The 27076-nt window shown below is 42.4% G+C and overlaps 1 protein-coding gene across 1 annotated transcript in view; it reads left to right on the plus strand.

The window, feature by feature from the left end:
- The first annotated feature begins 14177 nt into the window (after positions 1–14177).
- Positions 14178–27076, plus strand: part of Ptchd3 (patched domain containing 3) — a 19544-nt gene continuing 6645 nt past the window's right edge. The window contains exons 1-2 of the mRNA XM_010629935.1: positions 14178–15161; positions 16610–16731. Coding sequence (XP_010628237.1) covers positions 14178–15161; positions 16610–16731 — 1106 coding nt within the window. The remainder of the gene's footprint in view (positions 15162–16609; positions 16732–27076) is intronic.

The following is a 27076-nucleotide window of genomic DNA, read 5'->3' on the forward strand; positions in this document are numbered from 1 at the left end:
TCAAGCAACATACGATGGAGAAAGACAGCAGCTTCAAAAATTTCCTTGGTCCTAATACAGAAAACAAAATCCAGACCCAATTCTCACACATTCTCTACAAAAGCCAAGTCCAAATGGACAAAAGAACTGGACTCACATGTTCTCTACAAAAGCCAAGTCCAAATGGACAAAAGAACTGGATATTAAACCGGAAACAGACTAGGATGAAAAATAAAATAAGTAGAGCTCTTGAGGACATGTGCAGGAGCAAGGACTTTCTAATAACTCAATTGCACAAGAAATCATATCAACAATCCACAAATGATATAATGTCAAATTAAGATGTTTTACAGCAAAGGAAACACCAAACAGACTGAAGAGAGCATCTCCAGAGGGGGAAAATCTTTGTCAGCTCTTCCCTGGATAAAGGATTAAAATTTAAAATATGTTTCAAAAACTCAAAAACGTTAGACACTCCAAAATAAAGACCAAATTTAAAAAATAAGAAGTCATTTGTGGCCACAAAATGTAGAAAGAGTATGTTCAATATCTTCATCCATTAGAGAAATTCAAATCAAACCCCATTTAAATTGGAGCTCTTTCCAGTAAGCATGCATAAGAACACAAAAAGTAATGCAAGTGGGGTTGAGGGGAATAAGGAACCATTCGGCAAAGTTTCTTGCAATAAGAAATAGTACAAGCACTCTGGAGAGTCCCCCAGCAAACTAAAATCAGAGATCCATTTGACTCAGGTATAACTATTCTTGGTATTTTCACTAAAGATGTAATGACATCTTACAGAGATACATGCTTTCACTGTTTGTAACAGCACAATTCATAATATGTAAATTTTGGAAACAACCTATATATCCACCAAAAGATAAATATATTTAAAATTCTGGTATATATACACAATGGAGTACTACTCACCACAAAGAGAGATAAATTGCACTTAGGAGGTTGAGGCAGTAAGATTACTGTGAGATAGAGGGCAGCCTGGTTATCCCAGTCAGTTCAAGGCAAGCCTAAACTATAGCAAAACAAACAAAAAAAATTTGTGGGAAAATGAATGCATCCTGAGGCTATAATGCTAAGTGAAATGAACTACACCCTAAGGGTTAAATATTGAATAGTTTCCATTATAGGAAAAGCTAAAAATATTCATAATTTAAATGCTACATCAAAGAGAAGTGAAATGAAAAAGGGATGTAGATTTTGAGGAGGTGAGAAGGGGATCTAGGTGTTAAAAGAGGAGAAGACTGGTTCTGCCATCTGCCTCACAAGTGCAAGGTCCCCATTTTGATCAGCAGCACCAAAAAAAAGGGTAAGACTGGCAAGAGAAAGGAAAGTAAAAGTGATTAAGATGTAATACATATATGTAGCAATTCCACAAGATAATTATAATTATTATGTATCATAAGTGTATACCAATTAAAGCAACAACAAAGAAGACTTTTTCCAAGATTACAATATAGGGTTAAATTTGCCAATCATCAAATCCAGGAATCAAGTAGGGAGCACTTCAGGGGCCAAGGATCCCACAAGCATGAGGGTACAGGCATGCATGGCATTGGGCCACATAAACCAGTAACCACTCACCTGAGCAGCATTGGCTCAGAGACTTCATGTCTGGGTCAAGGGGAAGATGAGGCAGTTGGAGTAGAGTTCAAAGTAGTGTCCAGGGGCCTGCACCACCCTTTGCTGCTCCACCATCCTTTCTTGCAGCAGAACGTCCTGAAGTTTGTGATGATAGAGCTCTGAGTAGACAGCTGAAAAAATGGGATTGGTTGACGGACAGCAGCCAATCAGGACAAGAGGCAATTTCTGTTTGCATATCGTGGGTAATGGTGAGGAGCGCTATAAGCAGACACAGCTGCTGGAGGCAGTAAGGAGAAAACCCACCAGTTCAATGTTTCATTTCATCTCTTATCTACATATAAGCAATTATCTTATTACTGCTCAAAATTTGTTTAAAGGAATAAAGCTTAAGATAGTGATCCATGCTTAGTAAAATTTAAAACAAAACTTTATTAAAGTTTTTAGATTTGTTGAAATAATTTCTTGTGTTCTCTACTGCTCATTAAAATTAAATGTTTCAAAATACAGAAGGGTGGAGGAGGTGAAGGGAGGGCAGGGGGATGGGAAAAAGAAGAACCAAGATGTATCATGTAAAGGCACAAGGTCTCAATGATGAGTGTAACTGTATTTTATACCTAAAATGATTCAGTAAAGAAAGAAAACAAAAAATTAAATGTTTGTAAAAATGAGTCTTAAAATGTTTATTTTCCCTTGTGTCAGGCAAGGCAGTTTACAACAATATCTTATTTTTTATTTATATAGAAACTTAATTGCCCCATTTTATTGTTACCCCACAAGTAGGCAGAAACAATAATTCAACATAAAAACTTTGAAAGTGGAGATAGTAGACATTATATATCATATTTAATAGACTGAACTATTTTGCTGGAAAATATTGGCTTTTTCTCTTAAAACTTAGAACTTTCCCTCTAATTTTCCTAGACTGGGTTCCAGAAGAACTCCTCATGTGAAAGTTAAGTATGAGAACTACAAAATTTTGCTACTTGCATCCACCAAAGCTAGTTGACTTGTTAAATACATGCTACTGAAGAAAACCTGGCCCGAGTGGCAGGCATCCTCTAGGAGCTTACCCAAATGTTCTGACCAGAGAAAATGAAACAGTATTTATAGGCTAACTTAAGAGATGGTTGATACAAAACTGTAAATATAACCAGCCAAGTACATAGTCTAAGAGCTTATAAAATAAGCTAATGCATTATTACTCTGTTGGAAACCAGAGGAAAACTGAGGCCTATTTGGCCTCCTCTGTGAACACAAAGGAAAAAGGCTGCACTCAGGTGTCATTATATGCTGCAGGGGCTAAGGAAAATTTAAGACACCTGAGGTTAAGTTGTTTGCCAGAGTATGTACTAATGAACTGAAACATTGGCCATTTCTGTGCTACAGGTAAATTTCCCCAGTGTGTCCTTTGTAAGAAATGATCTCACTTGTCGCACTTTTCCAGACCAAAAAAAAAATAGGAATTGGATTCCAGAGGCAGCAAAAGCAAAGCTTTCAATCCAAACTCTTCTGAGAGTGGTGCCCATGCAGACACAGGCACAAACTAGTTGAGAAGCTGTGTGTCTTTATTCCTAACTCACAGGAGTTCCTCCTCCCATCTTCATTGGCCTGGGGTACAGGGTTCACAGTGTATCCTGAGCAATCAATTTCATCCCACACCTGTTGTTCCCTCCAGTTTTTTTTTTATTCCCCTCTAACTCTGTATTTCTCTGTGTAGATATTTTTAGCATGTTGGCTTCCCCAGGCTGGAGAACAATCAGCTTTGGAGTGTTTGTATAGCCTATGTGTCCTTGCTCACCAATCTAAGTCTGTTTGTAAAGGGCTTATTAGCACAGCCAGTGAAATATGAACCAGTTAAAAATTTTACCTCTCACAATTTTTTCCTCTTTATTATAGAATCCTTTTCTCATTTTCATGTTTAAAGGGTTTGCTTTTGTTTCATTTTGTAGTTTTCAAGTCTTTCTCATGCTGGTTGATTTTCTTCATCATATGACAATAGTTACTTGTAATTGCAAGAGATAATGTTTTTGATATGCTACAGATCTTCTTAGTTGGGGCAGACTCAATATTTGGGCTAGGACTCTCACAAGTGGAATAATGCAGCCTCTTATGCCAGGGCAGACTCCAGCTACAATTGTGAGGGATGTTTCAAACAAGTTCGTTAGCCACCCTGTGAAAGGATCATAAATTTAAGAATTTTCAGTAACTTCATGAGCTGAAGTATGGAAACCTTATAGTGTCTTAGTGATGATCCCATCTGAGACTTTATTATAAGGAATAAAAGTTCAACAATTTCCTCCTAACAAGATATCTTCTTTCCCCAATATCATACCTATAGCAATCTGGTATTCCCAGGCCATCTAGCTACCTGTATGTAGTTGGCTAACTATGCCATGAAGTGCATCTCTTGTCTAGTTACATGTGTTATTAGAGAAGTTTAAACAAGACAGTTTTAACTTCCTAGTTGTGTCTTGAAATGTATTTCTGGAAGAAAGTTAGGTTTTTTTGAGCATTTTGTCTAATTTTGTCATTCACTTTTTGGTTTGTGTGGTTTATGATTTTTGAAAATGTTCATTCACTTTAAAATTATTAAGAACCCAGGCATTGTTTTCTGACTGCCCACAATTACCAGGGTCCTAATAACCAACAAACTGCTATCCATTTTTCCACTACAGTTTTGTTTTTATAAAGACTGAAAAACAGAAATATGAAGGTAAACTTACTCATAAGAATGATTTAAATCTTATCTAAAGAAAGTAGGAGGGACTTTGCTTCTGTACTTGTTATCTAGTTCTGCCTGGATATCATCTGATCACACTTTATTGGTGTTTTAAAAATTTTTTTGGCTAAGAATATAAATGAAAAATTTTATTGGAGTATTTCTTCTCTCACTTTCATGGGAAAAGTCACTGTAATTATGTGATCAGTTTTTATCTTTTAAGTTTTTGAGGGAATCTCCATTAAACTCAACACCCCATCCCCTCCTTCTGCCCATGACACCCACCATTTCCCTTCTGTACCAATGAACCTGATGACTGTCAGTACCTCATGCAAAGGGAATTTAGTGCTATTTTTTGGTGACTTTGTCTTATGTTATCAAGGTGTATCCATGTTTTAACATTTATCAGAATTGCCTTATTTTTAAAAGGCTGAAAAATATTGCTTTCCTTCCCACATTTTTAATATTCACTCCTCAGTAACTGTGTGTGTGTGTGTGTGTGTGTGTGTGTGTGCGCTTTTCTTACTTTAGGTACCATTAATTGTGCTGTGATGTAGGTAGTTGTGAAAATGGGTTTTAGATCATTTTTTTAAAGTATTGATCCACAATAATACTTAATAAGATACATGTATGCAATGTGCAATAATCAAATTTGTCTAATTAGCATTTCAATTATTGAGAATCTATTTTCAAATTTTTTATATTTTCCTAGAAGAATAATTTACTTAAAAGTTTCAGGAACTGCCATAATATTTCCTAGAGTGGACATAACATCTACCATTTTCCAGAAGCAATATATGAGTTTTCCTACTTCTCCATGTCCTCTGCAACAATTATTACAAGCCTACTTTTTTCCTTAATTTATTTTTTTTCTGTTTCATATATTATTCTCTTTCCTTCTGTCTTTCTCTTTGTTTCTTCTTTTTGTTTGTTGTTGTTTTTTTGACAGGGTCTCACTGTATAGTCTAGAATAGCCTCATACTCACTAGGTAGCAAAGGCTGGCCTTGAAATCATGACAATCCTCCTGCTTCAGCCTTCCTAGTACTGGAATTTCAGGCATGCACACCCACATCTGGCTTCCTTCCTTCTCTGTGGTGCTAGGCCATAGTGTCTCAAACAAAGATAAATTTGATTCATTTGTAGGATACATGAATGCATCCTGAGACCATAATGCTGATTGAAGTGAACTACACACAAAGGGGTATATATTGAATAGTTGCACTTTTAAGAAAAACTAAACATGTGCATAATTTAAAAGCTACATAAAAGAAATGTGAAATGAAAAATGGAAGTAGATTTTATGGAGATAAGAAGGTGACCTGAGTTTGGAAAGGTGGAAAGATTGGGAGGGAAAAGGAAATTAAAAGTGATTAAGACGTAATATGTTCATGTTACCAATTCCCTAAGATAATTATAATTATTTTAATCATACTTGTATACCAGTGAAAGCAACTACAAAGACTTTGGCCAAGATTACAATGTAGGGTTAATTTTGCCTATTTCTCATTGAAAATGTGATGTGCTTTTCTTATCTCCCATTTTTCTACCCCACTCTCATGCAACCCCACAGCAGTCAAAAAAAACCTAACCTCCTTGGTCTCTATTACAGAGCTCAGACACACAAGTCTGGAAAGTTTTGCATGATACAATAACAATAGCCACACAAAAATTCAACAGCTCAGAGGATGATTTGACCATGATTACGCAGAAGTCCATGTCTCACAAAGGAAGAAACATCTGAAACTGCACCCTTGGCCACTATCATGGTGATACTGAACCCTATCCAAGAAAACCATAGAAAACTATCTGCTCCATTCATTCTATGAAGAGAGTGGCTTCCCTTTCCTTAATCAGTGCCATCTTCATTCAATAGAAACTCCAAAGATTCACATTCCTTATGAGCGCCTGAAATTTATGGCTGAGTCTCATTTCTATTCCCCTCCAATAAATCATAGGATCATGTCCAGTAACCTATCTTTTATTATTCTTAGGGCACTCTCCTTATCTTTCTCCTCTCTCCCAACCTGTAGGCACACTGAGATGAAATGAAGAAGCTCCTGCCCAGAAGAGTTCACTTACCAGTAGGGTGACACGGAAAAGCGTAATATAAAATGAATGCAGGGGGAATGGGATTTAGAAGTCATGGACAGAAAGGTTCATGCCACTTCCCCAAGAGGCAGGGGCATCTCTTAAAATGGGGACAGGAAGGAACAAAGAGGTGCAGAGGGCGTAGGAGGAAATGGTGTTCTGCAAAAACCTGGAGCTTCCTTGAGTTGTGAAGAGGCAAGGAAGGGTAGGAATGCACACAGCCACTGAAACTGAGGGTTGCCCTCACAAATCCCAGGATAGGAGGCTTGGGATGATTTCAACCAGAATCAACAAATCCAGAAAGGAAGTAGGAACTGTGAAAAGGTCATATATCTCACAGGTATAAAAGTTCAAGTAGATGTGACTCTGGGCCATGGAGAACAGTGTGCACACATCTAGTTGACCTTGGCCCCCCAAAATAGATGTCCAGATCAGGAGGAAAATGCAGTGGATAGAGATAAGGTCAAAGTGGTGTCAGTGGGCATTTTTCTCCCTTTGTGGATGACCTCCTTCCAACTGGATTAAAAATATGTGGTGTTCACATGCAGCAGGTGGTGAAGGCAAGGGGCTGGTTATGGCTTGTTTCTAGATGTTCCCCTAAAGCCTCATGTGGCCATAGGTGGGGTTTTTGGAGGTGGCTGGATCCAGAGTGTGTGATGCTGGGGTCAATGGTGTGATACTGGGATTAAGGATATGTAATTACTAAACTAGTCCACTGAATGCTTTAGCATAGTTCTGTGTGTGGATAATGGGAAAGCCCACCCTGACCACCAAAAAGACAGGTATCCTGGGAGGGAGAAAAGGGAGAAACAGCTGTTGCTGGTGCTTCTTGCTGCCTTCTGCCTGAGCTGCTTCACCTCTGTGATGGCCCTCTAGCACGTCTCCCTGCCTTGGAGAAAGACAACCATAGACTGAGCCCTCTCCAAACTTTGACCTGAAATAAACCTCCTCTCCTTTAACTTCAGGCATTGGGTATTCTATCTCAGCAAAGGAAGAAGTAAGTAATGTGGGGCTGCTGATGACTCGTAGCTTTGGGAATGGCAAGGAGTGCTGTGAACAGGTCCAGCAGTTACAAACTTAGGAATGAGAGAAGTCAACAGCTGGATGTGATGTTGCCTCTCTTAACTGAATGGTCCTGTGGGCCATCGTCTCAGTGAATAGAACATGCAAGAACTTATGACTGAGACAAACACCAGAGAGTCAGAGTGTGGAACAAATACCTCCACCCCTCCCACATGAAAACACAAACATGCTTAACATCTCAGACATTAAGCAAATGTAAACTGCAACTACAGCGAGGATCTCCTTCACTCCTACTACCATACCTACCATCCATATAACTTAAGGTAACAAGTATTGGTAAGGATGCTGAGAAACTGGAAACCTTGCACACTGTGCAGGCTCTGAGTGAAATGCTTTGGCATGGCCTAAAAAAGTAGAATAGGAAACCCACACCCCAATACCCAGGTACAGAAATTCCGAGGCTGTCACTCACCGGAATCCTCATCCTAACCCTCACCCTCAGCCTGACCCTGGGGGGAGGGACTTACCTTCCTACGTCATTCCGAACACTGAAGGTCACATGAACAGGGGCCCCCCCGCCCCCTGAAATGTAGGCGATGCGACGCGGGGAGTGGAATGGGGAGCCTGTCCCATCCCCATCATCGAGCTCTCACCCTACTCGCTGGCCCGGCACTACCCACTAGCACTGCGGTGTGATGCGCGGGTCCTTGGCAATACCCAGTGCATCCCACCTTCGTGAAAGACACTGCCCTCACCTTCCCGCTGACACGCAAACTACCCGCTAGGCGAATTCCTTCTGGATCACGCTCACCAACCCTAATCCTAACCCTAAACCACCACCTGATTCCTAAATTCCCAGAAGGCGGTCCTTGAAATCCGGCACTGTGGCTAAGCCTAAGGCGAAGTCTCATGCTGCTACCACCTAGGAAACTCACACCCCAATAGCCAGGGAGAGAAACCGCCAGCCTATCACTCACCGGAATCCTATCCCCAACACTAATGGGAACGCTGACCCGAGAGGAGGGACTTATACTCCTACATCAACACCAACACTCACTGTCCAACACTCGTGACACTACTCAGGGAGGAAAATGGGGGGCCTATTTTGCCCCATAAATCGAGTACTAACCCCACCCGCTGGCCAGTCACTACCCGTTATATCGAGGCCACCAAGGGCAGGTCCCGGGATACACCCATTCTACCCCACCTTCAAAAAGCCGGTCCCCTCACCTTCCCTCGCACATGCAAACTACCTGGAAGGTGAATTCCGTCCGTGTCATGCTCACCAATCCTAACCCTAACCCTAGCCCACAGCCTGATTCCTAGGTTGCTGTGGGGCGGCACTTGAAATCCTCCTCCGTGCTTAAGCCTCAGGTGCCATCTCATGCTGACACTAACTAGGAAACCCACAGCCCAATCCCCAGGTAGCGAAATTCCAAAGCTATCCTTCTCCGGAATCCTCCGCCTAACCCTAACCTTATCCCTGAGCCTCGAGGAGGGACTTACATTCCTACATCATTCCTAAAACTCAGGGTCCAATGAAGACGAGGCCTTACCCTCCGTCACACACTACACTACACAAGGAGTAAAATGGGGAATCCGTCCATCCCCTAACTCTAACCCTGACCCTGGAGGAGGTACTTACATTTCTACATCATTAATAAAATTAAACATCTAATTAAAAGCAACCCTCCCCTCAAACACACAGTTCAACACACAGGTAGTGAAATGGGGAGCCTTTTCCACCTCCTAAATCTATCTCTAATGGTACTGGCTGGCCACTCAATACCAATTCAATAGAGACCGCAATGATCAGCTCCTTGGAAACTTTAGTACATCACACATTTTAAAAAGTCAATGCCCTCACCTTCTTTATCTCATGCAAATTATCTGGAATGTGAATTCCATCCATATCATGCTCACCAATCCTAACCCTAACCCTAACCCACGACCTGATTCCTAACTTTCCATAGGGGGCTACTTGAAATACTGCCCTGTGGCTAAACCTAAGGCCAAATGTCATTCTGATGCTAACGATGAAATCCACAACCCAATGCCGATGTAGAGAAATTCCAAGGCTATCAAAAACTCTAATTCTAACCCTAAACCTAACCCTAACCCTGACCCTAGAGGAGATACTGATATTCCTACATCATTCCTAAAATTGAACATCTAATTAACAGCAACCCTCACCCTCAAACACAGTGCAACACACAGGGAGTGAAATGGGGAGCCTATTCCATCTCCTAAATATAGCTCTAACCTAACTGGCTAGCCAATCACTACCAATTCTATGGAGACCACAAGGTTCAGCTCCTTGGAAACTACAGTACATCCCTTCTTTTAAAAAGTCACTGCCCAAAATTGAACATCTAATTAACAGCAACCCTCACCCTCAAACACAGTGCAACACACAGGGAGTGAAATGGGGAGCCTATTCCATCTCCTAAATATAGCTCTAACCTAACTGGCTAGCCAATCACTACCAATTCTATGGAGACCACAAGGTTCAGCTCCTTGGAAACTACAGTACATCCCTTCTTTTAAAAAGTCACTGCCCGCACCTTCTTTATCACATGCAAATTAACTGGTACTTGAATTCCATCCATATCACACTCACCAATCCTAACCCTAACCCTAACCAACAACCTGATGCCTAAGTTCCCAGAGGGTGGTACTTGAAATCCTTCCCTGTTGCTAACCCAAAGTCAAATCTCATGCTGATACTACCTATGAAATCCACACTCCAATACCCAGGTAGAGAAATTCTAAGGCTATCACTCACCCGAATCATAACCCTCACCCTAACACTAACTGTGGCCCTCGAGGAGGTTCTTATATTCCCATATCATTCCTAAAGCTTAACATCTACTTAACAATAACCCTCACCCCCAAAAACACAGTACACTACAGAGGTAGTGAAATGGGGAGCCTATACAATCTCCTAAATATAGCTCTAACCCTACACGCTATGCAATCTCTACTCATTATATCCAAACTGCAATGTTCAGGTCCTGTGATACATCCAGTACATCCCAAATTCAAAAATGTCCCTGCCCTCTCCTTTTTTCTCACATGCATATTATCTAATACATTAATACCTTCCCTATCATGCTCACCAATCCTAACCTGAACCCTAACCCAAAACCTGATTCCTAAGTTCTCATAAGGTGGTACTAGAAATCCTGACCTGTGGCTAACACTAAGGCAAAATCTCATGGTGATACTAACTATGAAACCCATCCGCAAACACAGATACAGAAATTCCAAGGCTATCACTCACCTCAATCATAACGTAACCCTAACCCTAACCCTGGGCCTCGAGGAGGTTATCATATTCCTACATCATTCCTAACACTGAACATCTACTTAACAACAACCCTCACCCTCAAACACACAGTACACTACACAAGTGGTGAAATGGGGAGCCTATACAATCTCCTAAATATAGCTCTAAGACTACACACTAGACAATCAATACCCATTATATCCAAACTGCAATGTTCAGGTCCTGTGATATATGCAGCACATCGCAAATTCAAAAATGTCCCTGCCCTCTCCTTTTTCCCAACATGCAAATTATCTAGTACGTTAATACCTGCACTATCATGCTCGCTAATCCTAACCCCAACCCTAACCCAAAACCTGATTCCTAAATTCTCATAGGGTGGTACTTGAAATCCTGGATTGTGGCTACTCCTAGGGTGAAATCTCATGCTGATACTAACTATGAAACCCACATCCACAAACACATATAGAGAAATTCCAAGGCTATCACAAACCCTAATTCTAACCCTAAACCTAATCCTAACCCTAACCCTAGAGGAGATACTGATATTCCTACATCATTCCTAAAATTGAACAGCTAATTAACAGTAACCCTCACCCTCAAACACAAAGCACAACACACAGGGAGTGAAAGGGGGAGCCTATTCCATCTCCTAAATATAGCTCTAACCCTAATGGCTAGCCAATCAATATCAATTCTATGGGGACCGCAATGCTCAGCTCCTTGGAAACCGCGGTACATCCCATCTTTTAAAAAGTCACTTCCCTCACCTTCTTTATCACATGCAAATTTTCTGGTATGTGAATTCCATCCATATCACGCTCACCAATCCTAACCCTAACCCTAACCCAGAACCTGATTCCTAACTTTCCAGAGGGCAGTACTTGAAATCCGGCCCTGTGGCTAACCCTAAGGCCAAATCTCATGCTGATACTAACTACGACATCCACACCCCCAATGCCCAGGTAGAGAAATTCCAAGGCTATCAAAAACTCTAATTCTAACCCTAACCCTCACCCTGACCCTAGAGGAGGTACTGATATTCCTACATCATTCTTAATATTGAACGACTAAATAACACCAACGGTCACCCTCAAATACATAGTGCAACACACAGGGAGTGAAAGGGGGAGTCTATTCCATCTCCTTAATCTAGCTCTAACCCTACCGCCTAGCCAATCACTACACATTATATCCAGATCGCAATGTTCAGCTCCTTGGAAACCACAGTACATCCCTTCTTTTAAAAAGTCACTGCCCACACCTTCTTTATCACATGCAAATTAACTGGTGCTTGAATTACATCCATATCACACTCACCAATCCTAACTCTAACCCTAACCCAGAACCTGATTCCTAACTTTCCAGAGGGCAGTTCCTGAAATCCAGCCCTGTGGCTAACCCAAAGACAAATCTCATGCTGGTACAATTTATGAAATCCACACCCAATACCCAGGTAGAGAAATTCCAAGGCTATCACCCACCCTGATCATAATCCTAACCCTAAGCCTAACCCTGGCCCTCAAGGAGGTTCTTGTATTCCTAACCCTAACCCTAACCCTAACCCTAAGTACTGTGTCCTACTAGTCTGAAAGTGACTAAGACACAGGGACACAGCTGTCTTAGTTTTAGAGATTAAAGGATCATAATCTCTGGTGAGATGTTTCAAAGAAACTATAGATGCTTCAAAAGAAACTATAGATTTTCCCACAAGCCTATGAATTTGTCAAAGAGAAATCACCACAAGGCCACCACATTCTGTTCTCACAGAGCAGTGACCATTCTAACCCAGACCCATCTTCCCCTCCAGCCTCTTTCTCTTATCATGTCACCACCAGATATTGTGTGATTGTATAGAATTCACACACATGATTTTTCCTACATCTAAAATTATATCAAACTAGATTGACTACGCTTAAAGAAAATCACTTTTTGACCAATCCCTTGAGAGAAAAGTGCTAGTTCTGAGATATGTGTGTGATGTCCCATCTGGACACTAAGAGCTTTCCCGCAATGCCCAAAAAGGGGACATGCCACAGGCAAATTCTTCAAGATAAGGGCTGAGGATCAGATTGACCTCAGTGGGCCTAGGAAGGAGTAAAATGAAGTTCACACTGAGGCTACTAACCCACACTAAGGAGAGGTGTAGGAGGCCGAAGTCAACAGAATGAAACTTTGCAAGCTCCGCTGTGCCCATTCCTAGACAGCCTCGTGGGGAGAACAGGAATGGTCCTCACAGGAGGGAGATGGGAATGATGAGAACAGGGATCTTGATGCAGCAAGGGCCAATGAGTGATGACGGACATTTAGGTGGGATCAAGCAACTTGCCACCTTCCACACACGAGGTGACTCTTCAAGTCCCTTCTCAAGCCTAGGCTTCATTCCTCATGGGCACAAGTAGGATTGCCCCAGACAAGATGCTCAAACCCTCCAAGCTCTGACCGCTTAAGATCCTGGTCCACAACACCCTACAGCAAAGGAACCTGTGCCCCCTTCAGTCAGGCCTGGGTTGCAGAGAGCACACTGCACCCTGCAGGGCCTATGGTGGTAAAGTCAAGACTCAGGACTGGAAGGAGGGCTCATGGCTCCTGATAGGCAGTCAGAGGGGGAAACATCCATCATATGCGGCTGTTATGGTCTCAGTGTCTCCCCTATCCTAGGAATGTCACTTATCCATTTAAGGGACTATATACACAGTAATGAAACCCTGTGGGAAGAAAGTTGCAAACAAAACCTTCACACTAACCCTAAGCCTAAGGACACCACTAACACCAACACTAAAATTATATCAAACTAGATTGACTACGCTTAAACATAAACCCTAAGCTTAACACTAAATCTAACCAGACCCTACCCTACACCTAGGCCTAAATCTAACGCTAACTCTAACCTCACCCTCAGAATCTTCACAGTCAAAATCCAACCTAAAACTGAACCCTACCTCTATTTCTAACCTTAAACCCAATCCCAAATGCTAACCCTATCATTAACTCCCAACCCTAACCCTAAACAAAACCACAAATCCCTGATATAGGGCCACAGAAGCCAGGAGACTTATACTCAAGGTTTCCTCTGTGGGCGTGAGGGGTCTGGTCATTTTAACTGAAGGATGGAGGAGATCAAGCTTCCTCTGGAGGACTGGCTAGGAGCACATGGTCTGCACAACCTGACTGGATTTCCCCAGGAGAACCTTGCTGTACACAGCACAGAAACAAATACGAGAATGGCCCCTGAATTTTGGGGGTAGGGCGACCTTTAGGTGGAGGGGTGGGGCTCCTGGGGATTGTTGGGACAAAGGGGCTGGGCTACTGGTGACCTTTAGGGGAAGGGGCGGGGCTCCTGGAACCGTTGGAGAAGGGGCGGGGCTCCCTTGACCTTAGGGCAGGGTCAGAGCACGTGCTCGACCCCAGCCTTTTCCCAGGAGACAGTCACTGGGGACCCAGGGCCTGCTCCTGCGCGGCTCCTTACTTGCCACAGGATGAAAGTTCGTCCCTTCAAGGTGAAGCCGCAGCAAGAGCCCGAGCCCGAGCCAGAATCTGAGACCCCGGGGTGGCGGCCGGCGGAAGGGACGCCAGAGGAGGGTGCTGGGCCCAGCGGGGAGGAGCCAGGCTCGGAGGAGGAGGCGGCGACTTTGGAGCCCCGGTCGCAGGAACCTGAGCTAGGTACCTCAGAAACCTCGGGGGCCTCAGTGCCCGGGCGAGGGCCCTGCCCGCGCCGCCTGCGCACCAACTGCCTGGAGGCGCCACTGTCCCGCGCCTTCGCGCACCTGGGCGGCGCCGTGGGCGAGCACCCCTGGGTCTTCCTGCTCCTTCCCGCGCTGCTCACTGCTGCACTGGGCACCGGCTTCCGGTACGTGGGCTCGGAGGAAGAGGACCTGGAGGAGAACTACACGCCGATCGGGAGCCCAGCCAAGGACGAGCGGCACTTTGTACAGGAACATTTCTCCACCAACGATTCCTACATCTTCTCACCCTCCAGGATGAGCTCCGAAACCAACTTCGCCTCCATTCTGGTGGTCTCCAATGCCAACACACTGCTGGACCAGGAATCCTTTGCAGAAGTTGATAGTTTGGACCAAGCGGTGCAGACTGTCAGCGTGCAGGAAAACGGAACCCAGGTCCCATACACGGAGGTGTGTGCCAAGTACCAGGGCCTCTGCGTGCCCTCCAACCCACTGCTGTACTCCTGGCAGCAGGACAGGACCTTCGACCTGACGAGGGTCAGCTTCCCTGTCCATGAGCACACTGGCCGCACCATCAGCCTGGTGGGCTTCTTCGGAGGGAATACCTTGGGTAAGACGGTGGGAGGGAGTCGGTTACTGCTGGAGGCCAAAGCCTTGCGGCTGCTATACTACCTGAAGACAGAGCGCAGGGAGGACAACGAGCGGAGCAGGAAGTGGCTGATCCACTTTCTGAACCAGTTTAAAGACATTAAGAAGAGGCTGGCCTTGAAGAAGGTCCAGGTACCTGGTGGTTAGGGTGACAGGGAGGCTGAGGAGGTGGGAGGTCTGGGTAGATGTGTTTCAGGACTTCCTGACTGCTGTAGAGGTCTTTGACTCCAAGCTGGAGGGCTCTGCTGTATTTGGTGCTTAATCCAACTCTCCCAAACACAGAAGGATGCCACAAATCATAAGTCCTTCTGATGGCTAACAAAAATCCTATATCTAATACCTAGGTTTGTTCAATATGGACACTGATATTCTAGTTTCATTTTGGGTTTGGTTTTGTAATCAAGTTACCTTGATTCACTGCTTTCTGGGAAGCACCTAAAATTTGTTTGGAGCTCATTGGGATCAAATGATAAGCAGACCTTTAAGTGAGATTATGTTGCTTAAGAAGGTAACTAGCTCAGCATTTTTCAACTTAGTTACCCGTTAAAGCACTTAGCTTTTATTGTAAGGTACATGTTAGCTGTTTAGTAATGCTGGAGCCAGAAAAAATCTTAATACTTACAAATAAACCTGGTGAAAGTGAGACTCCTACTGAAAAAAACTTTTAATGATTAGGCCTTCCTGAAATGATACTTGTGCAGAATATACAAGTCTAATAAACTTTAGGAAAAGCCACAGTTTTTACAGTAATGAGAACAAGATTTCAGTTTTATACAAAATTCAATTTTAGGGTTGAGCCCAGGGAACACAGAACTATATATACAAGCCCTTCGTTTTAATTTTGTGACAGGGTCTCAACTTAGCAGTTGCCATGCTCACCACAAACTTGTGGTCCTTCTGTCTCACTCTCCCAAGTAGTTGGTATTACAGGCATGCATTGTCACACCTGATAAGCTTTGGGTTTTGAAAGAAACTTGGGAAAGCTAAACAAATTTTGTGGGAAGAAGCAAATCTACATTATCTTCTGTATTCTACAATTACAACTCATCTTTCACTGAATTTTGAAGTTATCAGTAAACTATGTAAATCATTGTCTTAGTTACTTTTCTCATTACTAAAGCAAAATACTCAGCACCCCAAATTAAAGGAGGAAAGGTTTATTTGGCTCAATCCATAGTTGGCTGGCTCCAAGGCAGGGAAGCATGGCAAAGGGCATTGCAGAGGAGAAAGTTTATGGCAGGCAGAGGGTGGCAAAGCAAAAGGTGGCAGCAAGCAGTGAAGTAGTGAAGCAGCAAGTGATAAACATTGACCCTCTTTCTGTTCCTTTCATCTTGGCTACCCACACTTGGGGCACATACCACTCACACCTAGGGTGAGGCATCCTTAATCCTAGCACCAAACTGTGATTCAATCCCAGCATCTCATCCTTGATCCCAGCAGCACACATACCCTACATCCAGCCACCTCTGAAAAGTCTCACCCATGACTGCATGGGACTTAAGTGGGACATCTAGGTAGAAGTTATAATAGACAAATATAGGGATTAAAAATTACTTACCTAAGTATACTTTTTTACACAGGTGTTCCACTTTACATCACTTTCCCGACAACTGGAATTTGAGGTGACATCTAAAACAGTCATCCCTTTGTTTCACTTGGCATACCTTCTGGTCATACTGTTTGCAGTCACATCATGCTTCAGGTAAAGCACTTTTATAAGTTTTTATTTCTTAATTTATAAAACACTTGTGATAACATGTATATTATATAATATGTCTCCTTTCCTACCTTAAGTGTACAGGTCAATGATACTAATTATATCCACACTGTTTGCAACCATCAAGCTGTTGCCAAATTTTTTTCATCACTCCAAACAGAAACTCTGTGAACTACCTGCCTCACAAGCACAAGGACCTGAGTTTGATCACTGGTACAAAAAAAAAAGAAAAGAAACTCTGTGACTATTAAGTAGTGAGTGATTCCCAGTGCCCTCTCCCCCTGTTCCACTTAACTGTTGACATACTTTTCATCTCTGAATTTACCTATCCTGTATACTTGACCTGTGTGTGATTTATTTCACTTATTAGAAGTCCTCAGGACCTGTCCATAAAACATGTATGAGAACTTCATTATTTTTTATGGCTGAATAATAGAATCCTTCAACTTGGTACTTCTTTCTTAAGATTATTCTGATCATCTGAAGCTCCTTGAAATTCTATAGGAATTGACTTTACAATTTCCACCAGAGAAAGAGTCAGAGATTTTGGACTTATATTTTTTAGCAGAACTGGAACTGTTGTGATTTGGGGTAAGACATTAGTACAGGATAATAACATCATATCAGGGAGAATTATGACTTGTTATTTGTGTTCCTTTGGAGATTAAGTATGGTTTGAGGAAATGGAATCAGATGTCAGATTGACAAGAGGCAGAGCTGCTCCAGTTAAACTTGATTGTGAACTTGACTAGATTAAGAGACTCCTGGAAGGATGATTGGATTGTGAGAGTAGTAGGCTGGTGAGTTCCTAGCTAAATGCATTGTTAAGAGGAGAGGCGTAGTTGGAGGAAGTAGGAGCCTGGGACCTCTCTCCCCACACACACCACCATGCTTCCTAGTGCCACGAGGTTGGCAGATTTCCTCTGCCATAACGCTTCCACCTTGGAGCCAGATGACCCAGCAACTGAGACCTCTGGAACAGTGGACAAAAATAAAACTTTTCTCCTTTAAATTACATTTTCAGGTATTTTGTCACAGCAATGGAAAAGTGACTCATACAGTTTCTTCTGCCATATTGGTAGTTTCAGCGTGCAAGTCTTTCATTTGCTTATTTGAATATATGCCTAGATATTTTATTCTTTTAAAGTTATTTACATGAAATTACTGTCTTAATTTACTTTTTGTATTGTTCATGGTGCATGTAAAGAAACAACTGATTTTGTATGTTGATCTTTTATATTACAGCTGAATTTATTAACTCTGGTAGTTTTCTTGTGGATTTGTTGGAATTTTTGTTTATAGGTTCATGTAATCTGTGAAAAGGGATGGTTATATTTTCTTTCCAATTTAGATGCCAATTTAGATGTTTTTGATTACTGACTCAGTCCTCTCATTTGTTATGTCTGTTGAGCTTTGTATTTCTTGAGTCCATTTAGGTCATTAATGTGTTTGTGAGAATTTCATTTAGGTTAACTGGTTTGTTGGCATACAGTTGTTCATAGTATTCTCTTAAAATCTCTCCTCTCCTTTCCTCTTTTTTTTAATTTTGTGATACTGGAGATTGTGGGCTAGGGATTTAGCTCAGCGGTTCGGTGGCCTGCCTTGCAAGCACAAGGACCCAAGTTCAATCCCCAGTACCAAAAAAAAAGATACTGGAGATTGAGCCCAGGGCTTCATATATGTTAGTCAAGTGCTCTAACCTGATCTACATGCCCAGACCTTTCTTACTTTACCGCATTTTAAGACAGGGTTTTAGTAAATTTTCAAGGCTAGCCTCAAACTCCTGCTTCAGCCCCCAGAGTAGCTAGGATTATAGTCATATGCCACCATAATCTTTTTTATTTCTCTTAAGTTCGATAGATCATTTTCATAAATGATTTAGTTATTATTTGTGTCTTCTCTCTTATTTTTTGTCACTCTAAATAAAGTTTAGTCAATTTTATTGAGCAAGCTTTTAGTTGCTTTCTGCTTGGAAAGCAAAAGTATATTTAATACACCAAGAAGTGACAAACCAGGTTGGAACTGCCCAAGGAGGCTCTGCCCTGCTCCTTGTCATTGACCAGTCCAGGCATCCCTTCTAGTCATACAGAAAGAGGTCATGTCCAGTATCAGTTTGAGAAATGAGTGTTAAAGTGTTTTTCTGAAAGCACCAGTTACACTAAAAAGAAGAGTTGGGACCTAAAATGGAGTGATTAATGATGTCAGAGTCCACCACAGCTACCCCTTAGTCTCCTTTGAGTAAGAAGGAATTTTTAGAAGGAACGATTAGGCTCAGCCAAACCAACAAAAGAAAATCTCAGAATAACCAAACATACATATTTCTTCCTATAAACTACATTCTCCACAAACCTTTCTTAACATATTGGCGCCCTCTAGTTTTGCCACTATCTCTCCTTTTTCTATCCTGGTAGGGCAAAATCTTACCGTATAAAATCCTCTCACATCAAGAATATATCTTTATATTTATAGCATTCTCCATATTCTCTTTTCTTTCTTACTACAATCTTTCTATAACAAATACAGCAGTGGCCGTTGGATTTTAAAGTGCCTCTCTCCTCTTTGTTCCCCCCTTTGGTCTGCCATTGTTACATTTTAAATATAGCTGGCTATCAACAATCCTCCAAGTCAATAAAAGAGCAAATTAACTCTGTAATTATAATCTAAGAATTTACAAAGCACAAGAAATGTTTTTGTGCATGAGGTTGTCTGGTCACTGCAGGTGTCTGGTTTATCTCCCCCTGCATCAGCTTTGCTGTTCCCAAACAACAATCCCAAGTGTTCCTTTTGCCTTTAGTCTTTCTTTTTGCAAAATAGGTCCAGTTCGCACACCTATTGTAATTTAGAGCCTCCTTGTCATTTGTTCCAGTAGTATAACTTCTTTCTGTCTATTTGTCCTTGATAGCCACTTATCTCTGGGGCGGGCAGAGTAATTTTGGCAAAGAGACATGAGTGGAGAGTGAAGAAAGTTTGGGCATAAAGGTCTTCCTGCCATTTGCCTCTTCTCCACAGGTAGTTACCAAGACCACAAAGAATTTAGAAATCAGACCTGCCAAATTCAAGCCATTGGCTGTCTTTGTCTAGCAACTAGGCCAAGCCATGAGAGATTAAAATATAATATATTTATATTTAGGCTGAATATCTCCTTTTAAACTGAGGGGTGAAAGATTTTTAGAAGGTAACCTAAAGGAGTATCTACCAGAATTTAACAAGTTTGGGAGCCAATAGTAACTGCTAAGAGAGCACCTAGGACTCTGTAGCTTTGTGTTAGGGCATCCCCCAAACATGACTGGAGGCCCAGCTGGATTCTTTGGTAGATGTGGCCTGGCTGCATCAGAGAAGATTTTCCAAGAGACCAGGCAGACATCTCTATTCCAGTTTCTCCAGAAATCCACTGCAGAATCTGGCCCTGCAGGATCCCCCAGGGATCAAGAATAGACCTGCACTTCTTGGGTGCCTGGGGAATTCAGAGACTAATCTTACCAGTCCTGGGCTGGCCAATGAAGAGTCTAGGGTTGAATGGATGGTTAGCAGGAAATGACAGATAGCTTCCTAGAGTTTGTGAGGAAGAGAAAGAAAGAGAAGAGAGAAACAGAGATAGAGAGATAATATGAATGAGTTCCTTTCCCTAGGAGAATTTAAGTAGACCCTGTGACTTTTGTGGCCATTCTTAGGTAAGATCGTCTTCCAGTCAAAATTCCGATGTCCATGTCCTTCCAGTAAACACAAGTGGCAATATGACTTGAAACTAAGAGTTTTCCATCTCTGCTAAATGGGAAAGCTTTTGACGGAGAGAAAGGAACTTTCCAGCTCTCTCCTACCTCTGCTCCTCCCTTTCACCTTGGTGAGCTGCTTCATGGGTTGAAGCACACTTCAAGAATGGAGGAAAGGAAATGGGGAAACTTTTAAGACTGGCACAGCAGTCTGCTACGTGCATTCTCTGACCTTGAATATAAAACTGACCATCCTATGAATACTCCTGTAAACTCTTTTGACACTTCTCTTTCCCATTTGACCCAACTATTCCCCTGCTGGGTATCTTCCCAAAAGATTTAAAAGAATCATACCACAGAATATATGCGCACCCATGTTTTTAGCAGCACAATTTGTAATAGCTGAAACTTGGAAACAACCCAATTGCCTGTCAGCTGGAGACTGGATAAAGAAGATGTACTTTTATAAAATGGATTACTACTCAGCCTTAAAGAATGAGGAACTAAAGTCATTTATAGCTAAAGGGATGAACATTGAAGTCATACTCTTAAGTGAAATAAATAGGACACACATGTAAATAGCAAATAGTTTCTCTGGTGTGAGAAACTGAAAGTGTAAATAAGAATCAAAATGCATAATAGATAATGTGAAACAAGAAAAGGTCTAAGGAGGAGGTGGTGGGAGGAACATGGGAAAGGAAAAAATACGATAAAAGGAAAAATGGAAACAAAGTTTTTGTAAATAGGGAGAGGTAGAAGGGTTGAAGGAGGGGGTGGGGGAATGGGGAAAAATTAAGAACCAAGATATATCATGTAAAGGTACAAATTCCCAATGATGAATGTCATCATATTGTATACCTAAAATGTACCGATAAACCTAATGAAAAAAAGAGAGTTTACCCTTCAGTTTGAACTCTGTTATAGTTCAAGCAATATCAAGTAGCAGTACATTGTACTTCCACAGTGTTTCAATATTGTCTGATTCTCTAGAAGTGACAAAGCCTACACCAAGTGTTGAATAAATTTTTATTAAACTTGGGAACTTTTCTCAATGCATTGTAAATTTTAAAAACTAATAATAGAGTCATTACCTTTCTTTTTTCCCCCCTGAAACCAGAGGTCCTTTATCTCCCACAGACTGTTTCAGGATATACTCCTGTGGGTCGAACCAAGTGATGTCTTCAAGGATGCAGTCAAGAAAGGCCTGGAACTGGCACTGTAGCAGAGTGCACATCCATATGTCCTAGGGGCTAAGATGAGGACTGAGGCTAGAGTGAGAGCAATTAATTCTTCTTGTTATGAGTAGTATTGAGTGGAAGCAGATTGTTCTTTGTTGCCTGTGTTAAAGAGGACTATGGCATATCCTGCCCCCTTCTGGCTGGGTACTGAGTGGGAATCGAGTTGCTGTCCATAAATCATGTGAACTCTGGATCTGGGATGACCTCTGAAGATACATTAGGGAGGGAAGGAAGTGGATTTTTTATCGTTTCTGTGCATGAGTGGGAGGGCATCTGAATGGTCTCAGGGAGGAGTGAGGCTGCATTAAGAGGGGCAGGACTGAAGAGAGAAGGATGGGTTTTCTGTGAAAGTAGCATGGAAGAGTTGTAACTGAAAAGGGGACAGATGTGAGAGACTGTGGTGAGTGAGCAAGTCTTGTAAGCGATCGGGTGACTTTACTGTTGTTGGTTGACCAAAAGTTAGTTTAGAGCTTTCTTGGGTGAGAAGGGAAGCAGCTGCCAGGGCGTGTAAACATGTGGGCCAGCCCTGGGTAGTATGGTCAAGTTGTTTAGATAGGTAAGCAACTGGGGTGAAGTGTGACCCAGTGTTTTGTCCCAGTGCTCCCAATGCTAGTTCTGCTCATTCATTGACATAGAGAGTGAATGATTTTTGGAGGTCTGGGAGAGCTAAGGCCGGGGCAGACAGGGTGGCAGCCTGAAGTTTGAGGAATCGTCCCTTGATGGTTTTGTCATCTATAGGCTTCTATGAGTTTCCTTTAGAAGCCACATAGAGGGGTTTAGCAAGTAGACTGAAATCGGCTATCCATAAAGGAAGGAAGCCCACCAGCCCCAGGAATCTCGGCTTTAGAGGAGGGGACCAGAAGATCTCGAATGAGTTGTTTACAGTCTAAGGTGATTTCCCATTGTTGATATGAAATCTTTATCCCGAGATATTGTATTGTAAGTTGGGAGAATTGAGCTTTATCCTTTGAGACCCGATACCCCTTTTTGCATAAAAAGTTAAGTAATGAGGCTGTGTGTTGCTGAGAGAATTGAAGGGTGGGACCACGTAAGAGAATGTCATTTACATATTGAAGTAGGTTAGAGGGAGACAGATCTAATTTTGAGAGATCAGCAGCTAAGGCCTGTCCAAAGAAGTGTGGTTATCCTGAAAACCCTGTGGGAGAACTGTCCAAATAAGTTGTTGGAAATGCCTAGTATCAGGGTCAGTACATATGAATACAAAGGGGTTTTGTGAGTTGGGCTGTAGGGGGATAGTGAAAAAGGTATCTTTGAGGTCCAAAATAGTGAAATGGCTTGAGGAAGAAGGAATATGAGACAATAGAGTATAAGGATTGGGAATCACTGGGTGTATAGGAAGTACAGCAGAATTAATGGCCTTTATCCTGTACCAAACCAGTAGGAGCTGTTTGATTTTAGGACTGGGAGGATGGGCGTGTTGTAGGGGGAGTGAGTTGGTCTGAGAAGTTCCTTATCAAATAGGCCAATGATTATACATTTTAGCCCTTTTAGGTGTCTCAAAGCTATGGGGTATTGTGGGACATTTGGGAATTGGGTGGTATGCTTGGGGAAGATCTGAATAGGAGCATGATGTTTAGCAACAGAAGGAGTGGAGGTGTCCCCGAACGAGGGGTCAGTGTAAGGGGTCATGGAAGGAAATGAGGCTGGGTTGGGGACTGAGACAGTCAAGAGGGCAGCAAGACAGCAAGACGCCTATAGGGTCTGAATGGACCAGGTGTAGAATGAGTGAGGCCTTGAAATTGGTTAGGATGTCTCTTCCTAAGATGGGGGTAGGACAGCTAGGAATAACTAAGAAGCTGTATGAAAATGTGCTGCCTAACAGAGAACAAACTAGAGGAGGAGTGGTCAGTGGTTTTGAAGGAATCCCTTATTGTGGTGAGGCCAAGTATGTAGCACCCATGAATGAGAATGAGATAGGACTACCTGAGACACTGACAGTTACCCTGGGCTCATTGGAAGTGATGGCCGTGGGAGCTGTAGATGACCCTGGGCACTGTCAATCCTCTGTCACCAGGCCAATGAGCTCTGGTAGAGACGTCTCTACCTGCTGGTTGGGCTTGAGAAGGGGATGACCTCTTACCTTTTTGACGAAGGGGACAGTCAACCCTCCAGTGACCCGTTTCTTTGCAGGTAGGACAAGGGCCAGGCAGTGGTCTAGGATTGGGGCATTTGTTAGCCCAGTGTCCAGTCTGTCCACATTTAAAGCAAATTCCATGGGGAGGGCCACCATGAGAGGATGTCCTCTTGTAGGAAAGTGGTTTACTCTATGAAGAGCTGCTGTCAGCATCTGGTAATTAGCCACCTCTTGTTTTGACTGTTCCTCGTGATTATTGAACACCTTACAGGCAATATTGAGGAGTTCAGTCTGCATAGCCTGTGGACCCTCTTCTACTTTTTTAAGTTTCTTCCTGATATCAGGGGCAGACTGTGCAATAAAATGACTATTAATAACAATTGTGCCTGCCTGGGATGTAGGATCAATTTTAGTATATTTTTGGAGGGCATCAGCCAATTAGGAAAGAAACAGCTGGATTTTCCTGAGGTCCCTGGATTATTTACCTGATCTTATCAAAATTGAGAGATCCTTTTTAGGCCCTCAATGACGCAACAATCATATGATCTCTTAGGTCTCTATCTGGCTCATTATCCTGATAGGTCCAGTCAAGTTGAATATCTGGAACTGCCTGTGTGCCTACTAATTTGGTCAGGTCTGTGGCATGGAAGTTGTCTGCTGCTCCCTGGGCTGCCCTCTAGACTCTCTGGCACTCCTCTGGGGAAAGAGTAGTTGAGAGAATTGTGTAGATGTCCCACTAAGTCATATCGTAGGCTTGAGTAAGGTAGAGAAACTCTTTAATATAGACACCAGGGCCAGAGAAAAAGGATCCTAAACGTTTTTCAATTTGAGAAAGGTCAGAGAAAGACAGCAATTGTACTCTAACAATGCCCTTGGTGCCAGCAAGCTCTCAGAGAGGTATCTATGTGGCTGGGGCCAAAGCTGGAAGGGTGATGTAGCAAGAATAAGTATGAGGTGGGGAGATATAAGATGGTGGAGGTGAGGAAGGGTTGCAAGATGGCGGAGCTGGAAAAGGGGCATGAGATGGTGGATGTGAAGAGGCACCGAAGGAGGCAGAAGAAGAACCAATGGGATTGTAAGGAAGAAGAGGTGTGAGTGCAGAGTGTGGCCAGATCAAACACATCAGAATCAGGAAAAGTAGGGTAAGGAGGGGATGATGAGGCCTGGGCTATAAGCACCTGAGAGGATGAACAGTTTTGACAGAGAGAGGGGCAAGAACAGAGGGAAAAGGTTTGTATGTAGGGGATTTCTGAACATTTGCCATTGCATTGACAAAAGTTGTGCAAGTCGTGCAATGTGTTAAAATAGAGAGCTCCATTTTCCAGCCATTGAGATTCATTGTCTAATTTGTACTGAGGCCAAACTTGATTGCAATAAAAAATGAGTCATTTTCACTTAAAGTTGGGTCCCAACAATCCAAGGGAACAAAGTTGTGCCAGGAGGCAGCCAAGAGGCTTTGAGGAAGGGGGTTTGTACTGTTGGGTGCCCATGTTAGGGTGGGTGAGGAGGAGGTAGCTCCCTAGGAGGAGGGCAAAAGAGAGGAACGTCTTTGTCTCTTTTGACACTCCCTGAGCCAGTCCCTGGAAGGGGAGAAAGAGAGGACTCCGGTTGATGGGGAGTCCCCCAGGGGTGCAGTCCTGGGCCTAGAGGCCTGAGGGGTCTCTCCGACCAAGCACTTGGATTTTCTGAGAGGTCCCCAATGGGAGAGAATGAGACTCAGACAGAGGACCCAGGTAGAAGGAAGCTAGCTACCTACTCACCCTGAAATCAGTATCCGGTGTGGATGTGAGTCATCAGCAATGACATAGGTAGAAAGCCCCAAGGAGGTACTGGCTCAGCAGATGTTATCCGGAGGAGGAGCTGAAAGGCCAATTGACCTCAGCCCACGGGGTATCGCCGCTTAATCGACTGCCTTCCTCCCAGGTCTTGGCACCAGATATGTCAGGTAAAAAAGAGCCAAAGACCAGGACCGGATCAAAACCATAACAAGCCTTTATTATGGGGAGGGTCTGCCTCGCTGTATCTGAACAAAGGAGGGGGAAAAAAGAGTCATTACCTTTCGAGAGAGATGTGGATCCTTCACCAAACAAAAATACCATTTTTGGCTAATGTAGCCTATACCTGTTAAAGGAATAGGAAATTCCAGAAAACTGGCCATTTTGGTGCCAGTGATGCTCACAACTGCCTGTAAGTTGAAATTGTATGAGAACAATGTTAGATACATGGTGTCTACCGCTCCACTACAAACCTACTAAGTCAGAACCTTCAGAGTTTGGTTCAAGGAAAGGTAAGTTCTAAGGCTCTTCCTTGGTGGTTCTGATTACTCTTTAAACCAGAATCTTTCTTAGGTACAAGAATATCTGCAAGTGTATTCGTCAAATTCCTGCAATGTTCTATTTTCATATCTCTCCTTCAATTGTCTTTTTTTGGTAAAAATAAATTGTTTTGTAGGTAGGTCTTATTATTTCATATAAAGTTCTTAAATTGTAGAGTTTTGTAGTATTTATAGGTCAACTTAAAGAGTTCCTTTAAACTGAACTATTATGATGATAATTTCTTGAGAAAAGTGTTGACAGAGTCTGAATCCCTTAGACACAGTTGAGGAAGGTTTTGATGTCCTCCCTTATCCTGGGTGGGGGGCATGTTCTGAGGCTCTCAGTGAATAACTAAACCACAGAGAGCACCAAACTATATGGTTATGATATTCTTTCCTACATACATATCCTACAGTTAAGTCTCACTTATTAATCAGGCACAGTAGGAAGTTACCAATAACCAATGATAAACAGTCAACAATATGCTATAATAAGTATTTAAATTTTAAGGCCGAGCATGGGATTACATACCTGTAATGCTGGCATATGGGAGGCTGAAGCAGTAGGATCACCACAAGTTCAAGGCCAGCCTGAGCTATACAGTGAGTTCAAGGCCAGCCTGAACTACATAGTGAGATCCTGTCTCAACAAACATAAATAAATAAATAAATAAATAAATAAATAAATAAATAAATAAATAAATAAATCTTATGAAGTGTTCATTTCTGGAATTTCTCATAATATATTTGGACTACAGTTGCCTGTAGGTAACTGAAACCATGGAAAGCAAAACCATAAATAAGGGGAAATGACTGTGTTTAAAGTCCCATCTCTTCTCTATTCAGTGTTAGAACACTGAAGTCCTTCAGGCAAGGCCACGTTTACGTATGCAAAATTCCACATTACACATAAAAGTTCTACACTGGTTGCATTTCACTTTTTTTTTTTTTTTTTTTTTTTTTTTTTTTTTTT

The sequence above is a fragment of the Fukomys damarensis genome, unplaced genomic scaffold (genome assembly GCF_012274545.1).
Source record: "Fukomys damarensis isolate Sample0158 unplaced genomic scaffold, DMR_v1.0_HiC HiC_scaffold_16, whole genome shotgun sequence".
NCBI classification, from domain to species: domain Eukaryota; kingdom Metazoa; phylum Chordata; class Mammalia; order Rodentia; family Bathyergidae; genus Fukomys; species Fukomys damarensis.